Source organism: Phyllobates terribilis, unplaced genomic scaffold, assembly GCF_046119375.1.
Source record: "Phyllobates terribilis strain yellow unplaced genomic scaffold, ASM4611937v1 Scaffold_2__4_contigs__length_985480577, whole genome shotgun sequence".
NCBI lineage: Eukaryota > Metazoa > Chordata > Amphibia > Anura > Dendrobatidae > Phyllobates > Phyllobates terribilis.
Window position 1 is genome coordinate 362,476,150 of NW_027362762.1, and position 21,649 is coordinate 362,497,798.

At 42.9% G+C, this 21,649-nt stretch overlaps 1 protein-coding gene across 4 annotated transcripts in view; it reads left to right on the plus strand.

Annotated features, from left to right (window-relative positions):
- Positions 1-21,649, plus strand: part of ARHGAP6 (Rho GTPase activating protein 6) — an 807,277-nt gene that overhangs the window by 763,312 nt on the left and 22,316 nt on the right. For all 4 annotated transcript variants that reach the window (XM_073664708.1, XM_073664706.1, XM_073664709.1 and 1 more), the window contains exons 8-10: positions 781-929; positions 5,883-6,062; positions 12,667-12,764. In XM_073664708.1, coding sequence (XP_073520809.1) covers positions 781-929; positions 5,883-6,062; positions 12,667-12,764 — 427 coding nt within the window. The remainder of the gene's footprint in view (positions 1-780; positions 930-5,882; positions 6,063-12,666; positions 12,765-21,649) is intronic.

Here is a 21,649-nt window from a genome sequence, read left to right on the forward strand (position 1 = left end):
AAACCTTATATTCACCTTTCCGGCAGCCCCCGGTCTCCTCCCGGCCAAGTCCTCTCTCCTCGGCGTCCCACGGTGTACTGGCAGGACCTGCGCTGACGTCATTTAGTCTGCTGATGGTCACGTGACCATCACCTGACCGCTGACGTCAGTGGTCACGTGACCACCAGCTGACTAAATTACGTCACCGCAGGTCCTGCCAGTACAACGCGGGACGCCGAAGAGAGAGGACTCGGCCGGGAGGAGATCGGGGGCCGCCGGAGAGGTGACTATGAATAATTTTTTTTTATTTTTTACTTTATTCTCTTTTTACTTGCCTGTACCATGGTACCTGGGTTGGAGGAGAGTCTCCTCTTCTCCAGATCTGGCTACCATCCGCGCATTGAACCGCATAACATCCGCATGTATACATGCGGATGTTATGCAGTTCAATGCAAGTCAATGGGCACGATTTGTCAGCGAAATCGCGCCCGAATTGGTAGTGCTGCAGATTCTTCCACAATGATAATCTGCAGTGAAAATTTCCGCAGCATGTGCACAGCACATGTGGATTATCATTGGGATACATCCCAGACCTCTTACCAAGCGATTCTAATGCATTTCCGTGGCGGAAATGCATAAAATCCGCATCGTGGGCACTCAGCCTCATTCACTTTACCTGTTAGTAGTAGTAGTATTATGCTGATCGTATATGTGACAAATCCTTTTTTTTCTGTGTGAACAATAATAACAGAACATTTTTTTATGTACATGTATTTACCATACTTATGTCTGTCTTTACAGTGTTAGATCTTGAAGATCAGCTGGCAGCCTTGCAGCTCCTCCTTTACCTCCTACCTCCTTGTAACTGTGATACTCTACATAGATTGTTACAGTTCCTGTCTACTGTGGCTAGCCATGCAGAAGACGCAACTGATAAAGAAGGGCAAGATGTGAGAGAACAATATTTTCTTGCTTGTATAAGAAAAATCTGTTATTATATAAAGATGACTTTACATTTGGCCACTAAAAATGGGTTTTACGAATTAAAAAGGAATCAACAAAGGGTTGTCCAATACTCGCATAACCCCTTCTCAATCACTATGTTTCCTCAAGTGAAATAACAACAACTATACTCACCTCTGGTGTGGGCGCTGTTCCAGCGGTGTAGGCACTGGCTCTCCCGGGGCTCAGGTGACATTATGTCACGCAGCAACTTCTCTCTCCCCTCCTTCGGACCAATCAGACATCCGGAGGAAGCCAGAGAGCAGCCGCAGCTCTCATTTCCTCTGGATGTCAGTAATATCCAAAGGAAGAGAGAGTGAAACAGCCACTGATTGTCCACAGGGGTCGCATAAATTTGCCCGAAGGTGAATGTAAGTGTTATTATTTTACTTCTTGAAAACAGTGATTGAGAAGGGGTTGTCCTAGTAATGGACATCCCCTGTAAGGAAATGTGTAAAAGAATGGCCAATCAAGGCTCAATATCTCTCCAAAAATATGAAATGTAATTAAGACTTTATGAATCATAAGAGTCTTATAGGACAGTTGGATATGCTGAAAGCATAATGATAGTGACACTTTAAAGGGAACGTGTCAGCAAATAACCATTATGGTTGCCTGTAAATACTGTTTATCTGCAGCTATATACCGTTTTTAATCTATTTGGCTTTTTAATGTGAAGTGCAGGTGCAAGGAGAAAATTAAGTTATATTCTTCCTGCAGCCACTTGCTTCCCGTCACTGGGCAGTGTGCAGTCAGTACTCGCTACACACTGACTGCACTATAATCACTCCAGTATATGTGCAGATCAGGATGTCAGTGAAGGGAATACAGCCCTTATTAAAGGGGTTGTAATGCAAACGAAGTACATTTTAATTAATAGATCTTGGAATAATAAGTTCCACAATTGGATGTGTTAAAAAGTTTTGCTGTGCGGAGATAATCTTATAAATGTGCCCCTGCTGTGTACTGTGTAATGGCTGTGTCTGACCGTACAGGAACATGGTCTGATCATACCACAGCTCCTGGGCAGGGGAGGAAGCAAAAAAGTATACAGACATTACAGCAGGAGATCACAGCCGATTCTTTCTTTGATGTAAAACATTTTGCTGCCTGTTTTTAAGCAATGTTTATCCTCAAAGAAATAATCAGCTGTGATCCCCTGCTGTAATCTCTGTATACTCTTTTGCTTCCTCCCCTGCCCAGGAGATGTGGTATGATCAGACCATGTTCCCGCACAGACACAGCCATTACACAGCAGGGGCACATTTATAAGATTATCTCAGCTCAGGAACATTTTTATTAAACACATCAAATTGTGGAACTTATTATTATTTAAAGATCTATTGATTAAAATGTTGATTAAAATTAACTTTGTTCATCGGAAAACCCCTTTAAAGGCCATTAGAATGAGGCTCCTCAAGCTTACATTGCGTGAGCCGGAAATCTGTTTTACAGAGAGCATAGAGTGAGCTGGCTAGTCTCAATTGCGGTGACATCACTGAGAAGAGAAGAAAAATGGCGCTGGACACCGGAGAGAGTGGCAGTACATGAGTATATTAATACACTCACACTATATTACATGTATATACACTGCTCAAAAAAATAAAGGGAACACTCAAATAACACATCCTAGATCTGAATGAATGAAATATTCTCATTGAATACTTTGTTCTGTACAAAGTTGAATGTGCTGACAACAAATTCACACAAAAATCATCAATGGAAATCAAATTTATTAACCAATGGAGGCCTGGATTTGGAGTCACCCTCAAAATTAAAGTGGAAAAACACACTACAGGCTGATCCAACTTTGATGTAATATCCTTAAAACAAGTCAAAATGAGGCTCAGTATTGTGTGTGGCCTCCACGTGCCTGTATGACCTCCCTACAATGCCTGGGCATGCTCCTGATGAGGTTGCAGATGGTCTCCTGTGGGATCTCCTCCCAGACCTGGACTAAAGCAGCCGCCAACTCCTGGACAGTCTGTGGTGCAACGTGACGTTGGTGGATGGAGCGAGACATGATGTCTCAGATGTGCTCAATCGGATTCAGGTCTGGGGAACGGGCGGGCCAGTCCATAGCTTCAATGCCTTCATCTTGCTGGAACTGCTGACACACTCCAGCCACATGAGGTCTGGCATTGTCCTGCATTAGGAGGAACCCAGGGCCAACTGCACCAGCATATGGTCTCACAAGGGGACTGAGGATCTCATCTCGGTACCTAATGGCAGTCAGGCTACCTCTGGCGAGCACATGGAGGGCTGTGCGGACCTCCAAAGAAATGCCACTCCACACCATTACTGACCCACTGCCAAACCGGTCATGCTGAAGGATGTTGTAGGCAGCAGATCGCTCTCCACGGCGTCTCCAGACTCTGTCACATGTGCTCAGTATGAACCTGCTTTCATCTGTGAAGAGCACAGGGCGCCAGTGGCGACTTTGCCAATCCTGGTGTTCTGTGGCAAATGTTGCACTGTGAGCACAACCCCCATCTCTGGACGTCGGGCCCTCATACCACCCACATGGAGTCGGTTTCTAACCATTTGTGCAGACACATGCACATTTGTGGCCTGCTGGAGGTAATTTTGCAGGGCTCTGACAGTGCTACTCATTTTCCTCCTTGAAAAAATTTATAGCAAATAAAGTGGTGCAAGAGGTTAAAACATAACCTTTAATGAATAAATAGGTAAAATTAGAGATACAAAAAGTCACTGGGACCTAAAAATCAGGTAAGCGCCTGCCAGTGGTAGTACATAACCACACTAATTAGAAACTCGTTATATACAGGATTTTAACGGTATATTACCCAGAAATAACCCACCATAACCAAGACTAATGGCAAAGACTAATGGGGCTGTCAAGAGAATGTCCCAGCGCTGATGAACCTTAACAGATACTCTATGATTATAGTGGGCGTTCACACTTCAAACATACTTATGGAACAACCTCACCGTATACAGAGTCGGTTCTCGCCTTTTCCCTTAAGACTGCTCCCTGTAGTGGGGCATCAAAACCTCTTCAGCCTCCAACTACATGTGGAACACCACTCCCAACGCGTTTCATCACCTCAGTAACTCATCAGGGGAGAAAGGGGTGTCATCTCACTCAGTGTGATCCTGGTGTCCGTCGCCAAGCCTATCCTGGAGGCGGCGCCATTTCCAGATAGGCTTGTAGTCATTTTTATATCAGCCGCGCTCCCTAATCGCGCGGACGCGTCACTTCCGGTTCCGGCAAAGTTACATCTGATATGCGGAACGCAAGTGCCGGACGTGACGCGCAAACCTCACATCCGGTGCGCGTGTCATGAGACACGCTCAGACGCAGACCAGGTGACGTAAATATGGGGAGTGAACCTAACGTGTAGGAATAACCACTCGATGCTGTGGGTGGGACCTGCCAGCTGGTACCCAACTTCACTCCAGCCAGGAGGTCTGTCCATCCGAAGACCACACGGGACACATCTCCGGCCGCATGCCAAATGCGGCAAAGTATATTTAAACAACGCTACTTATTTTCCTCCTTGCACAAAGGCGGAGGTAGCTGTCCTGCTGCTGGGTTGTTGCCCCCCTACGGCCCCCTCTATGTCTCGTGTACTGGCCTGTCTCCTGGTAGAGCCTCCAGCCTCTGGACACTACACTGACAGACACATCAAACCTTCTTGCCACAGCTCGCATTGATGTGCCATCCTGGATGAGCTGCACTGCCTGAGCAACTTCTGTGGGTTGTAGAGTCCACCTCATGCTACCACGAGTGTGAAAGCACAACCAACATTCAAGAGTGACCAAAACATCAGCCAGAAAGCATTGGTACTGAGATGTGGTCTGTGGTCCCCACCTGCAGAACCACTCCTTTATTGAGGGTGTCTTGATAATTGGCAATAATTTCCATCTATTGTCTATTCCATTTGCACAACAGCATGTGAAATTGATTGTCAATCAGTGTTGCTTCCTAAGTGGACAGTTTGATTTCACAGAAGTTTGATGGACTTGGAGTTATATTCTGTTGTTTAAGTGTTCCCTTTATTTTTTTGAGCAGTGTATGTACACACATTTAATGTATAAAAAACTTAATGGGAGTTCTTCTTTAATTTTTCACACACTGGCTTCCGCATTGAGGCCTAATATTTTTAAACAAATAATGACAGTTATTTGTCATCTGTGTTTGTTCATCTGAGGTTGCATTTAACAATTTTTGAGACCTTCAAAGGATCAGATTTTGTTTATGTCCAGGTATGGTCTTACACAGTATTCACTTTTGTTCATGACTGTATCTGATGACATTAGCAATTAACACAGACAAGGGACTAGGAGAATATGCTGAATTTTTTTTCAGCATTTAAGTTTGACTGGAGCTACATGGCAACTTGGGGCTCCGAACAGCAAAAGAGTGCTCTGTACAGCTGTTACATCGTAGTGAATGTAAGTGAATGGGGTCACGTTGCGACCTCCAGGCTAGCGCGGCCTCCAGGCTAGCGCGGCCTCCAGGCTAGCGCGGCCTCCAGGCTAGCGCGGCCTCCAGGCTAGCGTGGCCTCCAGGCTAGCGCAACAACCAAGTTGCAAAAATATGAACTGCTTGGATTTCCTGCAACTCCTTCATCCCAGTATGTATTAGTGGCACATAGCGATTGGTACCGTGGTCAAAGTTGCCATATAGCCCCAGCCTTGCACTAAAATATAGAATTAGATTTGCAGAGCCCTACAGATTATATTAAACAGTAAATAGACACCTGCAGTGTATATGTCAGATACAGAGAGATAAATTCAAGCTGTTTAAATGTCTTTTTAATATGACTAACCCTAGAAATAGGCTGTGCTTCTCTAGAGGTAAGAAAGTTGCTCATAAAAATTCTATTTTGTGCTTTCTGTTCATGTTCTGATCTACCTAATGTGATTTTTATTAGATTACTGGGAATAAAATGACTTCATTAAACCTGGCAACAATTTTTGGGCCTAATTTGTTGCACAAGCAGAAGTCATCTGACAAAGAGTTTACAGTTCAAAGTACTGCCAGGGCCGAAGAGAGTACGACCATTATCTCCGTGGTACAGAAGATGGTTGAAAATTACGAAAATCTTTTTATGGTAAGTAAATACTTTAGTCATCCCTAAATGTGAAAAAAGGTTTGTGTATGGAAACCTGGCAGTTTTTCTAAAGCATTAAATTAGCTTTCATCATTTTGGTTGCATACTATTATGTTAGGAGGGCAGCTTATTCATATGTTTAGATTCATTAGTACATATTTTAGCTTTGAGTTATGGTCACTTTAAAATAACAACATGGGATTCCCAGAAGATGGTGAGTAGCTTTATTTTACAAGATATTCAACTTTAAAATATGTAAATATATGGCTCATTATTTTACATGGAAATGTGATCTCTTAGGTCACGTTCACACAGTCAGTATTTGGTCAGTATTTTACATCAGTATTTGTAAGCCAAAACCAGGAGAGGAACAATCAGCGGAAAAGTATAATAGAAACACGTCACCACTTCTGTATTTATCACCCACTCCTGGTTTTAGCTTACAAATACTGAGGTAAAATACTGACCGAATACTGAACGTGTGAATGTGGCATCATAATGGAAACGGCATTCATTATTACCAGACATTGTATCCACAAAATAATAATGCTGATATATTCATAACTGATTTACCTACATTTAATAAAACCATGATAAAAATTCCACCCAGTCCCAAAAATGTAAGCAATATCCATCCTATAAATAATATGGAGCACCATAATTTATTATTATTATTATTCATTTATAATGATAGTAAAATAGTTTGAAACAAATTCTAATAACTAGTGTTGATGTGTACAAAAATATAAACATGAAAAGTATGTGAATCGATTTGCATGACCCAGTCCATCAGTCTGGACAGCAATTTGTGGATGTTAGCCGTGAGAACAACCCACCTACCTACCTAGTGACATCCGCAGCACTTCTTTAGATCAGCCGGCCTGGCGCAACGTCTCATGTGCTGGAACGATAACTTTGCACTAGGCCAGCTAATCAACAGAAGAGGCAGAGATATTGTCAGGTAAGAGGCGGTTCTCGCTGCTCCCATAGAGCAGCCACAGATTACTGTGAGCGCTAATGTGCCATGTCGCACTAATTGATTAGTACCCACTCTAGTGAGGACACAATAATTCCTTAAAATAATGTTATAGTTCACAAGGCGAGGTGGATTGTTAGAGCCCTTAGTGAGCCGTTTTTGTGTAGTTTTGTTGACAGGTGACATGGGTGTAGCAAGGAGCTCCGGATGGAACAATGGAAGCTTTTGTGGCAGAATGGCAAAAATAGTAGCAATCGGCATCCAGAGGATACGATGAAGCAGAGATGAAATTGCAGCAAAGGGTGTAATAGAGTTGTAATGCACTAGGGATCAGAGGAGACTCAGCCGTGAGCACCTGGTGGAGCAGAGCGGAGTTGCACAGGCGGTTCACAGGCAGAGCTAGTCTGGTAACGTAGGAGACTTTTCTCTGTCTCCTCTATCAGCTACTCTATACTGCCTTTGCTATCAGAGACATATAGAATTACCCCCCAATTATAGGGAATAAATGCTGCTGGATAGACTTGTATAAGGTAGAATTGAGAATCTCGCAAATTTTATTGAAACTAATAAAGGTTATATTTTTAGTCCACTCAAGTCAGTAATAATATATTAAAAGAGATTAAAATAGATTTCCAGAGATGGGATATTGGCAAAAGTTATTTGTACTGATTGCCAGAAAGGATTTTTTCCCTAATAGGAGTAAAATTGACTACTACTTTCCTCAGGATCTACTTTGTACAGAATATACAGTAATTCACAAGATGGACTTATCCACCCGGCCTGTTGTAGGATACATTGGGGGAAATTTAACACTTTGATATCAAAAAGTTGAAAAGTTTAACTTTTTGACCTTTTGCGGCAGTAAGTTTCTAAACGTTAGTAGGGTATGCCAAATATCTGGCATAATCTTTTCTAGCACAAAGGAGCCAAAATAAAATTCTTAAAGGCATCGGTCAGTAGGATCAACCCTCCTAAGCTGTCTATATGGGCATGTAGGTCATAGCAAGATGAATAAAGTGATACCTTGAAATCTGTGATCTGGTGTCTTTGTCCAGAGAAATCAACGTTTTTCTTATACTGTATGTTATTGGCCGGAAACTGATCTGCATGAGAATCTGCCTCCAGAGCTTATTATAAATTAAAGGGAGAGTTCCCAGTGTGATGTGTGATGGCCGCTCTCTGCTCTCCTGATCTCACTGCAGAGCTGTGTGTGATTATACCTAACACATCTGCAGGTTCCTCTCAGTTTCAGCTTCCATCTCTGTGTTTGTATGGAGACAAAGTTCAGTTCTACTGTATTAATTATGTGTCTCACATTGGTAACTCTCCTTTTTATTTAAAATAAGCTACGGAGGCCGATTCTCATGCAGATCAGTGTCTGGCCCATAGCCCTGAAAAGCTCATTTACATATAAGAAAAACATGTATTTCTCTGGGATAAGACATCAGATCACAGCACTTATCATTTTATTCAGCTTTCTATGACCTAGATGCCCTTATAGATGGCTTGGGAGGATTGATCCTACTGACAGATTCCCTTTAATTTTATAAAGTCCACTTTATACTAGAATATCAGACAGTGGTACTAAATTTATATAAGTGGCTTCCAAATTACTTGTCAATTATTGAGTGGAATGCATCTATTACTATTGCCACAGTGACATTGCACAACTATAAAGTTTTTAGATTTACATAGAATCCTTGTTTATTATAAAGTAATCGCCATGTAATATTCCTCTTCAATTTCTATCTTTCGTCTCCCCCCACTCTCCCTGTACAGTGGATTATTAATAGCATATCCCATTTACCTGGGAAGATGTGCTGTGGATTATGAAATGAGCAAATACATGTTTGCCTTGTCGCTGGACATGTTTGCACTGTGAATTGACTGCGAATTAATGTTTGTATGAATGATTGTTCATAAGATCGCTCTTTGTAAAAGGCTCTTAAGTCCTGAAAATTGCCCTTGATTGGTATACTCTTTTATGGCAGTGCTTTAAGGGGTCATTCAGAAGTGTGGAAAATCAAAAAAATACATTTTACTAATATACTGTTATTATCAAGGTTGCATCAATGTCCTGCTGTCCGTACTGGTTTTGTGGACCGGCAGCTCTCTCTTCAGCCCCCTCTGTTGGTGACGTGTACTGTATGAAGGGAGCTGGCTCATTATAATGACTAGCCCAGCCCCTTCTATACACATGACAGACACAAGGAGGGGGGGGGGGAATCTCTTCACTGTGTCAAAGCAAATTCGGAAATGAGACCAAGCCCAACAATGGGACATTGGTGGAGCCCTAAGGCCACGATCAGTATATTTATATCACTATTTGGAAGCCAAAACCAGGAGTGGGTGATAAATACAGAAGCGGTGACGTGTTTCTATTCTACTTTTCCTCTGATTGTTCCACTCCTGATATTGACTTACAAATACTGATGTAAAAACTCACCAAATACTGAATGTGTGAACATGGCCTAATAATGAAATTATATTAATATGCTGTATTCATTTTTATTTTAAACACAACCTCTTTAATGGATTGCTGACACAGCAATGCCGAATGCTTTTTTCGTTACTTTTCGTCTGATGTTTTTAGCCAGGAAATAATAACAATGGAAAAACATTACTCAAGTATCTTTGATGTGAAGCCAAAACATTCGTGTTTCCCATCACATGCTAAGTATTGCAAATGAGCATAAAGGAACAGTAATTAAAAATCAAATAACAGAATAGTCTAAAACATTAGCCCAAACCTTATTTTTCCTGGTCATAGAAGGGTAATAATTACAGTACTCCCAACTGTCATGCAATCAGGTTTCCATACATTCCTTGTTGTCCCTTTCTATCACAGTTCAACATTCCTGTATGGTGGTCTAACATTTGTTTTGCCAGTCCTTTATCATGACAGGGGTTTTTCCATGATAAGACCAGATGGCATATTGTTTGGCTTTGCCATAACTTCATGATTGTTAAAGATCTGACTTCTAGGACCCCTTGCTATAATCAAAAGGAAGGGACCACAGCTGTAGTTAAAGGGGTTGTCCAGTCTGAGGCTACAAGCCTGCATTCACTTTATGTGACTGTAGACCTATGAATCCTCACATCACGCGCACTGCATGGTGTAAGGATTCTCCGGTACTGGGAGCAGTAGGCGCGTGACCGCAAATATGTGTTAGACCTATTGCTGCCAATTTTTTCACTAGGTTAGTTGTGTCCTGAATGTAGCTGGGTGTATCCTTTACCAGGGGTTTAAGAACACCTTCTACCTATCCAGAAACTTGCTCAGTAAGGGTGCCACACATGAAATGATTGGTTTTCTTAGATTTCCAGATTTGTGGATTTTGGCAAGTATATAAAATGTCCCTGTTCTTGGACTCTCTGGTATAAGGTCATCAGCTCTTATGGATGTCTCAGGCAGACAAGAGAACAATTTGTTTAGTTCCTTGTAATAGTACTGTGTAGTGTCAGACCCCAATTTTTTGTAGTAGAGTTGTCTTTGTGCTTTCTTCGTGTAGTCTTATTTGTTCATCATGACTATTGCACCCCTCTTGTCTGCAGGTTTGATGATGATTTCTTTTTGGTTTTCAAAAATTGTATGGGCCTTCTCTACTGGGCGCAGGTGTTGGATGGTTGTCTCCTATTTGTGTCTAAGATGGTGTATTTTCCGAAATGTCTGAATGAGTCTATATAGTTATCCAAATGAGGGTTGCATCCAGGTGGATGTATCCAATCTGACCTTATCCAAGAAGAGATCCAAGATTATATTTTTCCTGTAGTCTTACAGTAGATGTACACTATGGGAGATCCTCTGAATGCATACCTTAAATGTAGGCTCCAAATGAGATGTGAACAGTGCCTAACCTGTATTAACACTCCTAACAATTTAATAGCATATTTCCAGCTTCTGTACTTGATAAGATACGGTATTATATGGTGTAATGGTATTCTAGCACGCCTAATATATATCTAACAGGCATGCAAGAATCAAATCACAGCCCTTCTTAAAGGATATGGAGATTTTTGGGAGAAAGCCAATTAGCTTGGCTAATTTCAGCAGTACCATTGACAATGAACAGAGTGGAGACAAAGCATATGCACCTCAGCCACCATTTGGATCAGGGTTGCAAAGCTCTCTTCCTGGGTTTTCAGAGTCCAAATCTCAGGATCGATTGGGGACCCAATTGTTGGATCAGCAAGTTATCCTTTATTCTATGGGTAGGGGAAAACTTGTTTTTTGTTTTGTTCAATTACACAAACTTAAACAGTTAGACAACATATAGTTCTTCACACGTTTTTCATATCAAAATCTGTGTCATATTGCAAGCAAGTTCCAATGCTTTTTAGAAGGTGGAAAAATTGATCCAAGCATAACTACCATATTTTTCGGACCTTAAGACGCACTTTTTTCCCCCAAAATTTGGAAGGAAAATGGGGGGTGCGTCTTATGGTCTGAATGAAACTTACCGGTGGTGGTGGAGCTCGATCGCAGGGTGGTGGCGGAAGAGGAGGTGAGGTGGGCCAGGCCTGGCCGGGTACCGGGGCCGGTGTATTGCTGTGAGCGGAGTTTGCAGAGCAGAGTGAGCGGCTTCCGGTGGCCGCGGCCATGTTCCTGAAGCTGTGCTCTACAGGAAAATGGCCGCCGTAGCCGGCGCATGCGCTCTGCTGGGTCGGCGGCCATTCTCCTGTAGAGCACAGCTTCAGAAAGATGGCCGCGGCCACCAGAAGCCGCTCACTCTGCTCTGCAAACTCCGCTCACAGCAATACACCGACCCCGGTACCCGACCAGACCCAGCCCCCTGCCAGATACCGGCCCGCCTCACGTCTTCTTCCTCCGCCGCCCTGCGATCCCGCTCCACCACCACAGCAATACACCAGCACCAGGCCCCCCAGCACCCCAGGTACGAGGCCACCAGGACCAGGCCACCGGCCCCCAGCACCCCAGGTACCAGGCACCTGCACCCCAGGCACCAGCACCCCAGGTACCAGGCCCCCAGCACCCTGGCCCCCAGCACCCCAGGTACCAGCACCCCAGGTACCAAGCCCCCAAGCACCTGCACCAGGCCACCAGCACCCCAGGTACCAGGCCACCAGCACCCTGGCCCCCAGCACCCCAGGCCACCAGCACCAGACCACCAGCACCCCGGCCCCCAGCACCCCAGGTACCAGGCCACCAGCACCCTGGCCCCCAGCACCCCAGCGCCAGGCACCAGCACCAGGCCAACAGCACCCCAGGTACCAGGGCACCAGGCCCCCAGTAAACCTGGTACCAGGGCACCAGGCCCCCAGGTACCAGGGCACCAACCCACCAGGTACCAGCATGCCTCCACTTTTGCCGGCTTCCTGAAGGACCCTGCCTCCTGTGACCCCAGCTCCACCGCCCCCCCCAGGTAAGATACCTATTCAGACTATAAGACGGACCCCCATCTTATAAAAAATAATTTTTTTCCTATTTTCCACCCTAAAATTTGGGGTGCGTCTTATGGTCCAGTGCGTCTTATAGTCCGAAAAATACAGTAAATATAATTATATATGGCCCTTTAGAAAAGCAGTTCTAAAAAAGTTGGAGACTGTCAGCTTGGGTATTGGATTACGTCCAAGCTCATATATTTATTTTATCCTTTTTTAATATAGGTGCCTCCTGATTTACAGAATGAAGTTCTCCTTAGCCTTTTAGAAACTGATCCAGATGTAGTGGATTATCTACTTAGAAGAAAAGCTTCTCAGTCATCGTAAGTAAATATGTTTACAGCTTATTTTAGAACTTTTCTGATGTCTGTTTTCTAGAAGAAAGGCTTAATCATCTAAACACATATCATTCTGCTAAAAAGGAAAAAAACGTGTGTATTTATACTGGGCCCCCAAAGTACTGAAAGAGAATAAAACTTCTATGCAGTTAGTTATCTTGCTCTGTCATTTTCACTGGGACCTACCAAGTGCTCATTTACAGAACTCTACGACAGCGTAGAAAAACTATATGCGGTACAAACTGGTGACAGCCAGTGTAGCAATACTTGAACTGCTGCGTAGCAAACAGCAGAGCAAAATAATTATTCATTAGAGTTTGAAAGAAACTCTGCAGAATAATTACAATGATATCAGTTTTCTATATATATTGTTTGAATTGTTCCAGTTTGTTAGTGATATGCCATCATCAGAACTATTGGTGTCATAAAACTAATATATAATAACTAGATCCTAAAGTTAGTGGATTCAAAATGAACACTACATGTACAAAAAATGCAAAAAAGTTTTAAAAGTACCAGCAAATCCTGTAGGTATTCTATTGTAATACTGTATTATGATTGATGGGGGTCTGACCTCAAGAACCCATGCCAGTCCTAAGTCTTGAGTAATTAAGGTCCTGCACACAGTCATTCTAAGGATCATGAGGGTCTGACCAAGGTACTTAGAATGTAGAATTCTATATATGTCACAGGTACAGTCATTATTCTCTTCTTCCTTCTCACAAGACTGTGTGGTTGTGATGTAACAGCCTGAAGAAGAAACCTCCCTTCATTTCTACACTTCTTCACTGGCAAAAGGAGAGTTTTCCTCCTTGGCTTGGCCATGAATTCTTAGCTTGTATTTAGCTGAAAAAAAAAAGTGGTCTGAAAGAATAATTCACTTTTGTGTTAACCAGATTTTAGTTTGGAGTTTCTAAGTCCATGTGGAAATAGCATCTATTAGTACCTTTTGAGCTTTTCAATCAAATAGTTTCCCCATTCTAAACGCCCATTTTTTAGACATTGTTGAGAGCCACTATAAAAGGTGTCTCTTGCTTCTTAGAACTCAGCACCTTCTTCCACATGCCATGTAGTGGACACACCTTGCATGTTGAAGAAGGTGCTCTGGTTAAATGAGACCAAACTAGAACTTTTGGACATAAATACAAAATGCTAGGTATGGCAGAAAACTAATTCTGCACATCACCCTGAAAACACCCTCCCCACCGTCAACCATGGTGGTGGCAGCATCATTCGGTGGGGATGTTTTTCTTCAGCAAGGACAGGGAAGCTGGTCAGAGTTGATGGGAAGATGGATGGAGATAACTACAGGGCAGTCTTGTAGGAAAATCTGTTAGAGGCAAAAGACTTGCGATTGGGGCGTAGGTTCACCTTCAAGGAGGACACCCACCTTAAACATACTGCAAGAGCCACAATGGAATGGTTTAGAATAGATCAAAGCATATTCATGTATTTGAATGGCCTGGTCAATGTCCAGACCTAAATCGCATTTAGAATCTGTGCCTAGGCTTGAAAATTACTCTTCACATGTGCTCTCCATCCAATCTCACTGAGGTAGAGCTAGTTTGCAAAGAAGAATGGGCAATAATTTCATCCTCGAGATGTGCAAAGCTGGTAGAAACATACCCAAAAAGACTTGAAGCAATAATTGGAACGAAAGGTGGTCCTACGAAGTAGTGACTCATTGGGACGGGATACAAATGTGTGTCACAATTTTCAGATTTATACTATTAACATATTTAGAAAATCATGTATCATTTTTCCTTTACACTTCACAAATATGTGCTACTTTTTGTTGGTATATCACGTAAAATCCCTATAAAATACATTTAAGTTTGTCAGTGTAACGTGAAAAAATGTGGAAAAATTCATGGTGTATGAATAGTTTTTCAAGGCACTGTAGTGTATGACAGAACCCGTATAACAAGACTCAGAGATTCTATACTGTAACTCCTTATTACAGGTCTCTGCCACCTACGCATCTCATATGTGCTGCAAAACTGTCGATTTTATATGTGGGTACATAAAAGGGAGTACATACCTAGTACAGCTAGACAAGACAAGTTCCTCTAGCCATTGTGATAATATACACTGCTCAAAAAAATAAAGGGAACACTCAAATAACACATCCTAGATCTGAATGAATGAAATATTCTCATTGAATACTTTGTTCTGTACAAAGTTGAATGTGCTGACAACAAAATCACACAAAATTCATCAATGGAAATCAAATTTATTAACCAATGGAGGCCTGGATTTGGAGTCACCCCCAAAATTAAAGTGGGAAAACACACTACAGGCTGATCCAACTTTGATTTAATGTCCTTAAAGCAAGTCAAAATGAGGCTCAGTATTGTGTGTGGCCACCACGTGCCTGTATGACCTCCCTACAATGCCTGGGCATGCTCCTGATGAGGATGCGGATGGCCTCCTGTGGGATCTCCTCCCAGACCTGGACTAAAGCATCCGCCAACTCCTGGACAGTCTGTGGTGCAACGTGACGTCGGTGGATGGAGCGAGACATGGTGTCCCAGATGTGCTCAATGGGATTCAGGTCTGGGGAACGGGCGGGCCAGTCCATAGCTTCAATGCCTTCATCTTGCAGGAACTGTTGACACACTCCAGCCACATGAGGTCTAGCATTGTCCTGCATTAGGAGGAGCCCAGGGCCAACCGCACCAGCATATGGTCTCACAAGGGGTCTGAGGATCTCATCTCGGTACCTAATGGCAGTCAGGCTACCTCTGGCGAGCAAATTGAGGGCTGTGCGGCCCTCCAAAGAAATGCCACTCCGCACCATTACTGAGCCACTGCAAAACTGGTCATGCTGAAGGATGTTGCAGGCAACCGATCGCTCTCCACGGCGTCTCCAAACTCTGTCACGTCTGTCACATGTGCTCAGTGTGAACCTGCTTTCATCTGTGGCGACTGCCAATCCTTGTGTTCTGTGGCAAATGCAAAGCGTCCTGCACGGTGTTGCGCTGTGAGCACAACCCCCATCTGTGGAAGTCGGGCCCTCATACCACCCTCATGGAGTCGGTTTCTAACCGTTTGTGCAGACACATACACATTTGTAGCCTGCTGGCGGTCATTTTGCAGGGCTTTGGCAGTGCTCCTCCTGTTCCTTCTTGCACAAAGGCGGAGGTATCGGTCCTACTGCTGGGTAGTTGCCCTCCTACGGCCCCCTCCACGTCTCCTGGTGCACTGGCCTGTCTCCTGGTAGCGCCTCCAACCTCTGGACACTAGTCTGACAGACACAGCAAACCTTCTTGCCACAGCTTGCATTGATGTGCCATCCTGGATGAGCTGCACTACCTGAGCAATTTCTGTGGGTTGTAGAATCCGTCTCATGCTACCACGAGTGTGAAAGCACAACCAACATTCAAAAGTGACCAAAACATCAGCCAGATCAAAGAAAATGGATTTTAACAGAGTATTGGAAATCTCAAAATGCTGTAACTGTTAGAGCAAATTGGGTTGAAACATTTGGTACTCAAGCCCCAAAGAGACAAACCATTTACCGCATTCGTGACAAATTCAATGCCACTGACTCAATCCTTAATGCTCCAAAAACTGGTCGACCCAAAACAGTCTGTACAGAAGATAATAAACAACTTGTTGCTGAAACATTTGTTCAGAGTCCAAAAACGTCCACAGAAGAGCCTCTTTGGAATTGGGAATTTCATGAGCTTCTATCATGCGAATCCTGAAATCTGTTGGGTTCTAAAGCTTATCGTCCACGTCTAATTCATGGTTTATTGGAGGATGATCCAGACAGGCGGCTACAATTTAGTGAGGTTATGTTTAACGAAATTGAAGAAAATCCAGTAATTTTAGATAACATTATGTGGATTGATGAAGCTTCTTTCAAATTATCCGGCCATATTAACAGACATAATTGTGTTTACTGGTATAATGAGAACATGCATTTAACAATAGAGCAACAACTAAATGAGCCTGGTGTCAATGTTTGGGGTGGTATTTCAAGTTTTGGTGTTTTATTTTTTGATGGAACAGTCACAGGAGATAAGTATCTCGACATTCTAATGAATCAAGTTGTTCCCCAGTTACAGCAACAGCCTAATTCATATGACCTTTATTTCCAACAAGATGGGGCCCATCCACATTATTCAAGAGTAGTCCCTGAGTATCTTGATGAAACATTTCCTAATAAATGGATTGGCCGAAGAGTCCCACTTGATTGGCCGGCACATTCACCAGACTTGACCCCAATGGATTTTTTCTTTTGGGGAGTACTCAAGGACAAAGTTTATAGTCGAAAACCAAAATGTGTCAGTGATTTGAAAAATTACATAAGAGATGCATTTCAAGAAATTAATACCCAAAGAGACTTGTGCAAAAAGTTTGTTGAAACGTAAGAGGCAGACTTCAAAGCTGTGCAAATTGTAATGGAAAACAGTTTGAGCACCTGCGTTGATAAAATTTAAGGGCTTTTGTATTATTGTTCAGAATAAAACTTAATTGTCAATGTTATGCTTGTGTTAGTAAATATAATTTTATATATAAATCAAAATAAATGTTATTATTTTCTGTCCACCTACTTTTGGACCACCCTGTGTGTATGTGTGTATATATATATATATATATATATGTATATGTGTGTGTGTATGTATATGTATGTATGTATATATATATATATATATATATATATATATATATATATATATATATATAAGTATATGTTGAAAACAGCACCATTTAATCATTACTCACTGATGGGTGCCAGGCCTCCAAACAGTCTGTCCAAACTGTTGCATATCAAAAAAGGTATATCAAAAGGCAGCACTCCAAATAATTTTTTAGAAAAAAATTGACTTTATTGAGCCCAAAAGGCAACGTTTCGGTTCACAGAACCTTTTTCAAGCAGAGTTCAAGTGCATAGGGTGCAAAAGTGCATGTCTCAAAATAACGTTCAAGTTAAATACTTAGTGATAAGTTTAGAAAATACATTATTATCTTCAATATTATGATCCATAACTCTCATAAAGTGACAAGTGCTTTGATTGATAATTATTAGTGCCAGGTGTAAATTATAAATAATACATATGAGGGTGCGACTCACCCCGCAGCAATCATGCATGGCCACACTTCCTACTTCCTCCACGCTATTCTCGGCGTCTCAAAATTCAATCTGCGCATGTCTCCCATGAGGCCCACATTGTATTGTCACATGACCGGAGCGAACTTAGTCCGCCCATATCGTGACGTCACCGGGCATGCGTTTTACACTTGCAACACTACGGTCGCCATCTTGCTAGTTGTCATATACCACACAGAAGATTATTTTCAAATATGAATAGAATGTGCGCTTAATTAATATAGTTTGTCTTATCCTCTCCTTTAAATATATATACAGAATATATACATAATACAGTGTATATATCTTACATAGTCTCCTTTATTACCGTTCCTTATTACACTGTGCCATCTCTTGTTATGTACAGCACCGTCCCTTACATATCGTATTATATAACACCCTGTTTTTTATTACATAGCGCCCTCTCTTGTTAGATATATAATGCAGTGACGGCTGATGGAGCATGGGAAAGCTTCTTTTCTAATGGAGGAGGCTGATGGACTGGTCTTCTGGTCACCGGCTGCTTTATCAGCAGTATATTTATATCTAACAAGAGAGGACTATGTAATAAAAGAGGGCACTGTGAATAACAAAAATACACTATGTAAGGGACGGTACTGTACATAACAGCAGAGGAAGCTATATAATAAAGGACGGCACCATATATAACTAGAGAGGATTGTACATAATAAGGGATGGTGTGACGAAACAACTTCTTATCTTAATCAGCCAGATGTTCAGATTTGTTAAGCCAAGAGAAATACACTATTATCTTTGTGTCGACTTGTGAAAGTATGTGTTTTTCTTTGGCTGGTCAGGAAAGACATACTATAGTATGTATAAACCTGAATATTGATTTCTCTTGGTTTGGAAACAATAATGTTTTTAATATGCTAATTACCTATTGTACTAAAGTCAACTAGTTTATTTACAAGAGCAGGGGAATTAGTTCAAACAATGAGACCTGAGCACTGCACCTCCCCCCCCTCTCCGATCTGTGACTGATGACCTTAACCACGTATGTAAATATAAAAAGGGCTTTTCTATCCTGCTGGAAAAGGAATCAAGGAGAATTGGAGAGACACTCGTCAGAACAGCAGCTTTGGTAGCATGGCTCGATCCAGAGAGACACAGATTTGGATTCAACATGATTCCGGCCTAAGGGTATACGGCCCTGACTGGAAGGATACAGATCTGCTCCATTGACCATCAGAGAACCCATGGATACATTTGGGGAGACCAGATTGAGATAGTGAGGTCACCTGGCCCCATGGATATGTTGTTTGGGGTTGCCAGGTGGGACCCTCCGGTCGCCTGAAACCCATAGAGACATTCGGAGAAGCCAGATTAGGACCAGCCGGTCATCTGGCCCCATAGAAACTGTCGGAGAGGCCAGGGTGGGACCCTCGAGTCTCCTGGCCTTGTACCTCGATGGACTGTCAGCTTCCTAAGCCTGCCGCTACCTCCTCTCTGTGGGGGCCCACCAAAAGCAGGGGGGCCACTGGTTGAGGTAGTTGGCCCTGAAAGTCCCAAAGTTGCTGCTGTTCTATTCCCAGGCAGGCCAGCACAAGGGTGAGGCTAATTTTGCACCATCTTGGGTATTTGCTGGGACTGTTCTATGTGTTTATTGTCCATTTGGTGGTTCAATAAAATATTGCCACACTTGTTTACCCTCACCCTGTGTTGTCTGAGTTGTATTACGGCCACGGAAGACCCCTGTTCTTCACAGATGGTGTTATACATAATAAAAGATGAAACTATGTAACGAAGGACGGCGCTATACATAATATGTGAGTTCACTATATACTAATTGACAGTGCTATACAAAATAAGGCTACATTCCTGTATCCGTATGCAGTGTTGGTGTGCTGACGCTCTTACAGCCATATAGAGCATGTATTATCCTGATCCTCAAAATCAGATTAGAACAGGACATTCTCTGACCCTCACGGATCTCATTCTCAGATCCGTGATTTTCAAGGATGTGTGAATGAACCTATAAAATTCTACGAGTCCCGTGTGCCGTCAGTTAAAATAATTCTTCTCCATCTGGTCACTTTCACGTAGACCTCTTCTAGTCACGACCCCTGAACTGAATACCGATATGTACCCCATCATTAATATATTATTAGCCACGCAATAATCAAAATCTAAAGTGAAAAGCTGCACTGTGCCCCCCCATTAACTATAATCTCCACCGTCCAATAATATAAATTATTCAGTCTCTGTTACTCTCCCCAATTAACTGTAAGGCTATGTGCACACGGAAGGTTTTACAGTACAAGCAAAGTGAATAAGATCCCTGAAGTCTCATGCACACATTGCTTTTTTTCCTTGCAGATTTGCAGCAGATGAAAATCTGCATAATGTCAATTCTTGCAGTGTTATTTCACCCATACTAATGAGTGGGGGAAAATGCATAACAAAAGCATGTCAAAAAAATGTATTTGATGCAGCGTTCTTCATGCCAACACATTAGGACATGCAGCATTTCTCCTGCAAATCCTGAACGTGTGCACATAGACTTGGTCCCTGTCCTGTGTCCCCCTTCCCATTCATTATAAGTACTTGATAGCATGGTAGCATCATAATGAATTTGAGGTTGGGAGAAGACATTATCAAGTACTTAACATTCTCTGCTACCTCCCAATTCATTACAAGTCCCTGACACATCTTCTCCCACCTTTCAATTCATTATAAAGTGTTCTAGCCACCTTACCCTCTCCTCTTCCACTGCCCAATACATTAATACATTTTAAGTCCCTGACAGTGTCATAATGAATTGTGGGATGGGGGAGGATGCTATCAGGGACTAAGCACCCTCTCCACCACCCAAATCATTTTACATACATATCTAAAGGCCTACTCCTCCTCCCCCAGTTCATAAGTCCATTATAGGCCCCTCTTACTCCGATTCCAATCCCACACCCCCCTCATTGTCCTCTCCCCCTTATCCCTCAATGTCCTCTCCCCCCACCCCCCTCATTATTCTTTTCTCCATCCCCATCATTGTCCTCTCCCCCTCATCATTGCCCTCTCCCCCACCCCCATCATTGTCCTCTCCCCCACCTCCATCATTGTCCCCTCCCCCACTCCTATCATTGACCTCTCCCCCACATCCACCATTGTCCTCTCCACCACCACCATCATTGTTCTCCCCCACCACTACTCATTGTCCTCTACCCAGTGCACTGGTAAAAAAAAAACCACAACATTCACCTCTCCATCTGTTCCCCCGCATCATTGTCGTCGCTGGCAACGTTTTAAATGACACAGGCGCGCGCTGCATGCTGACCTCATCAAGCCGCGCGTGCCTGTGTCAGAGAAAGAAAGCGCTGGCAGGAAGCAGAGGGCGTGTTCCTGCCGCTCCGGTGCCATTTTCTCCTGTAGGCAGCGGAGCTCCAGGGATCGCTCCCTTCTCACCACACATAATTAGGGAAATCTGTCCATGGGCTCTGAGAAACAGGCCAGACTGCCCTCATTATTAGCCGCCCTGCAAGGGCCTCTCTCCATCTCTGGGCCCCGGTGCAGCTGCATCGGCTACATCAGTGGTATGCCGCCCCTGCAACAGATAGCTATGCAGCAGTGCTTAGCTGACATATCTGTTAAATAAGTATATCCATAAAACTGTCATCCCTGTCTCAACAACCAGCAATCCTGATCCTCTTTGCACTGACCTTCGGATGGTAAAGAAAACCATGACTTTATAAAGTACATACAATAACAGCATGATATCATAGACTGAAGAGAACTGAGTAAATAGCAGATGTAG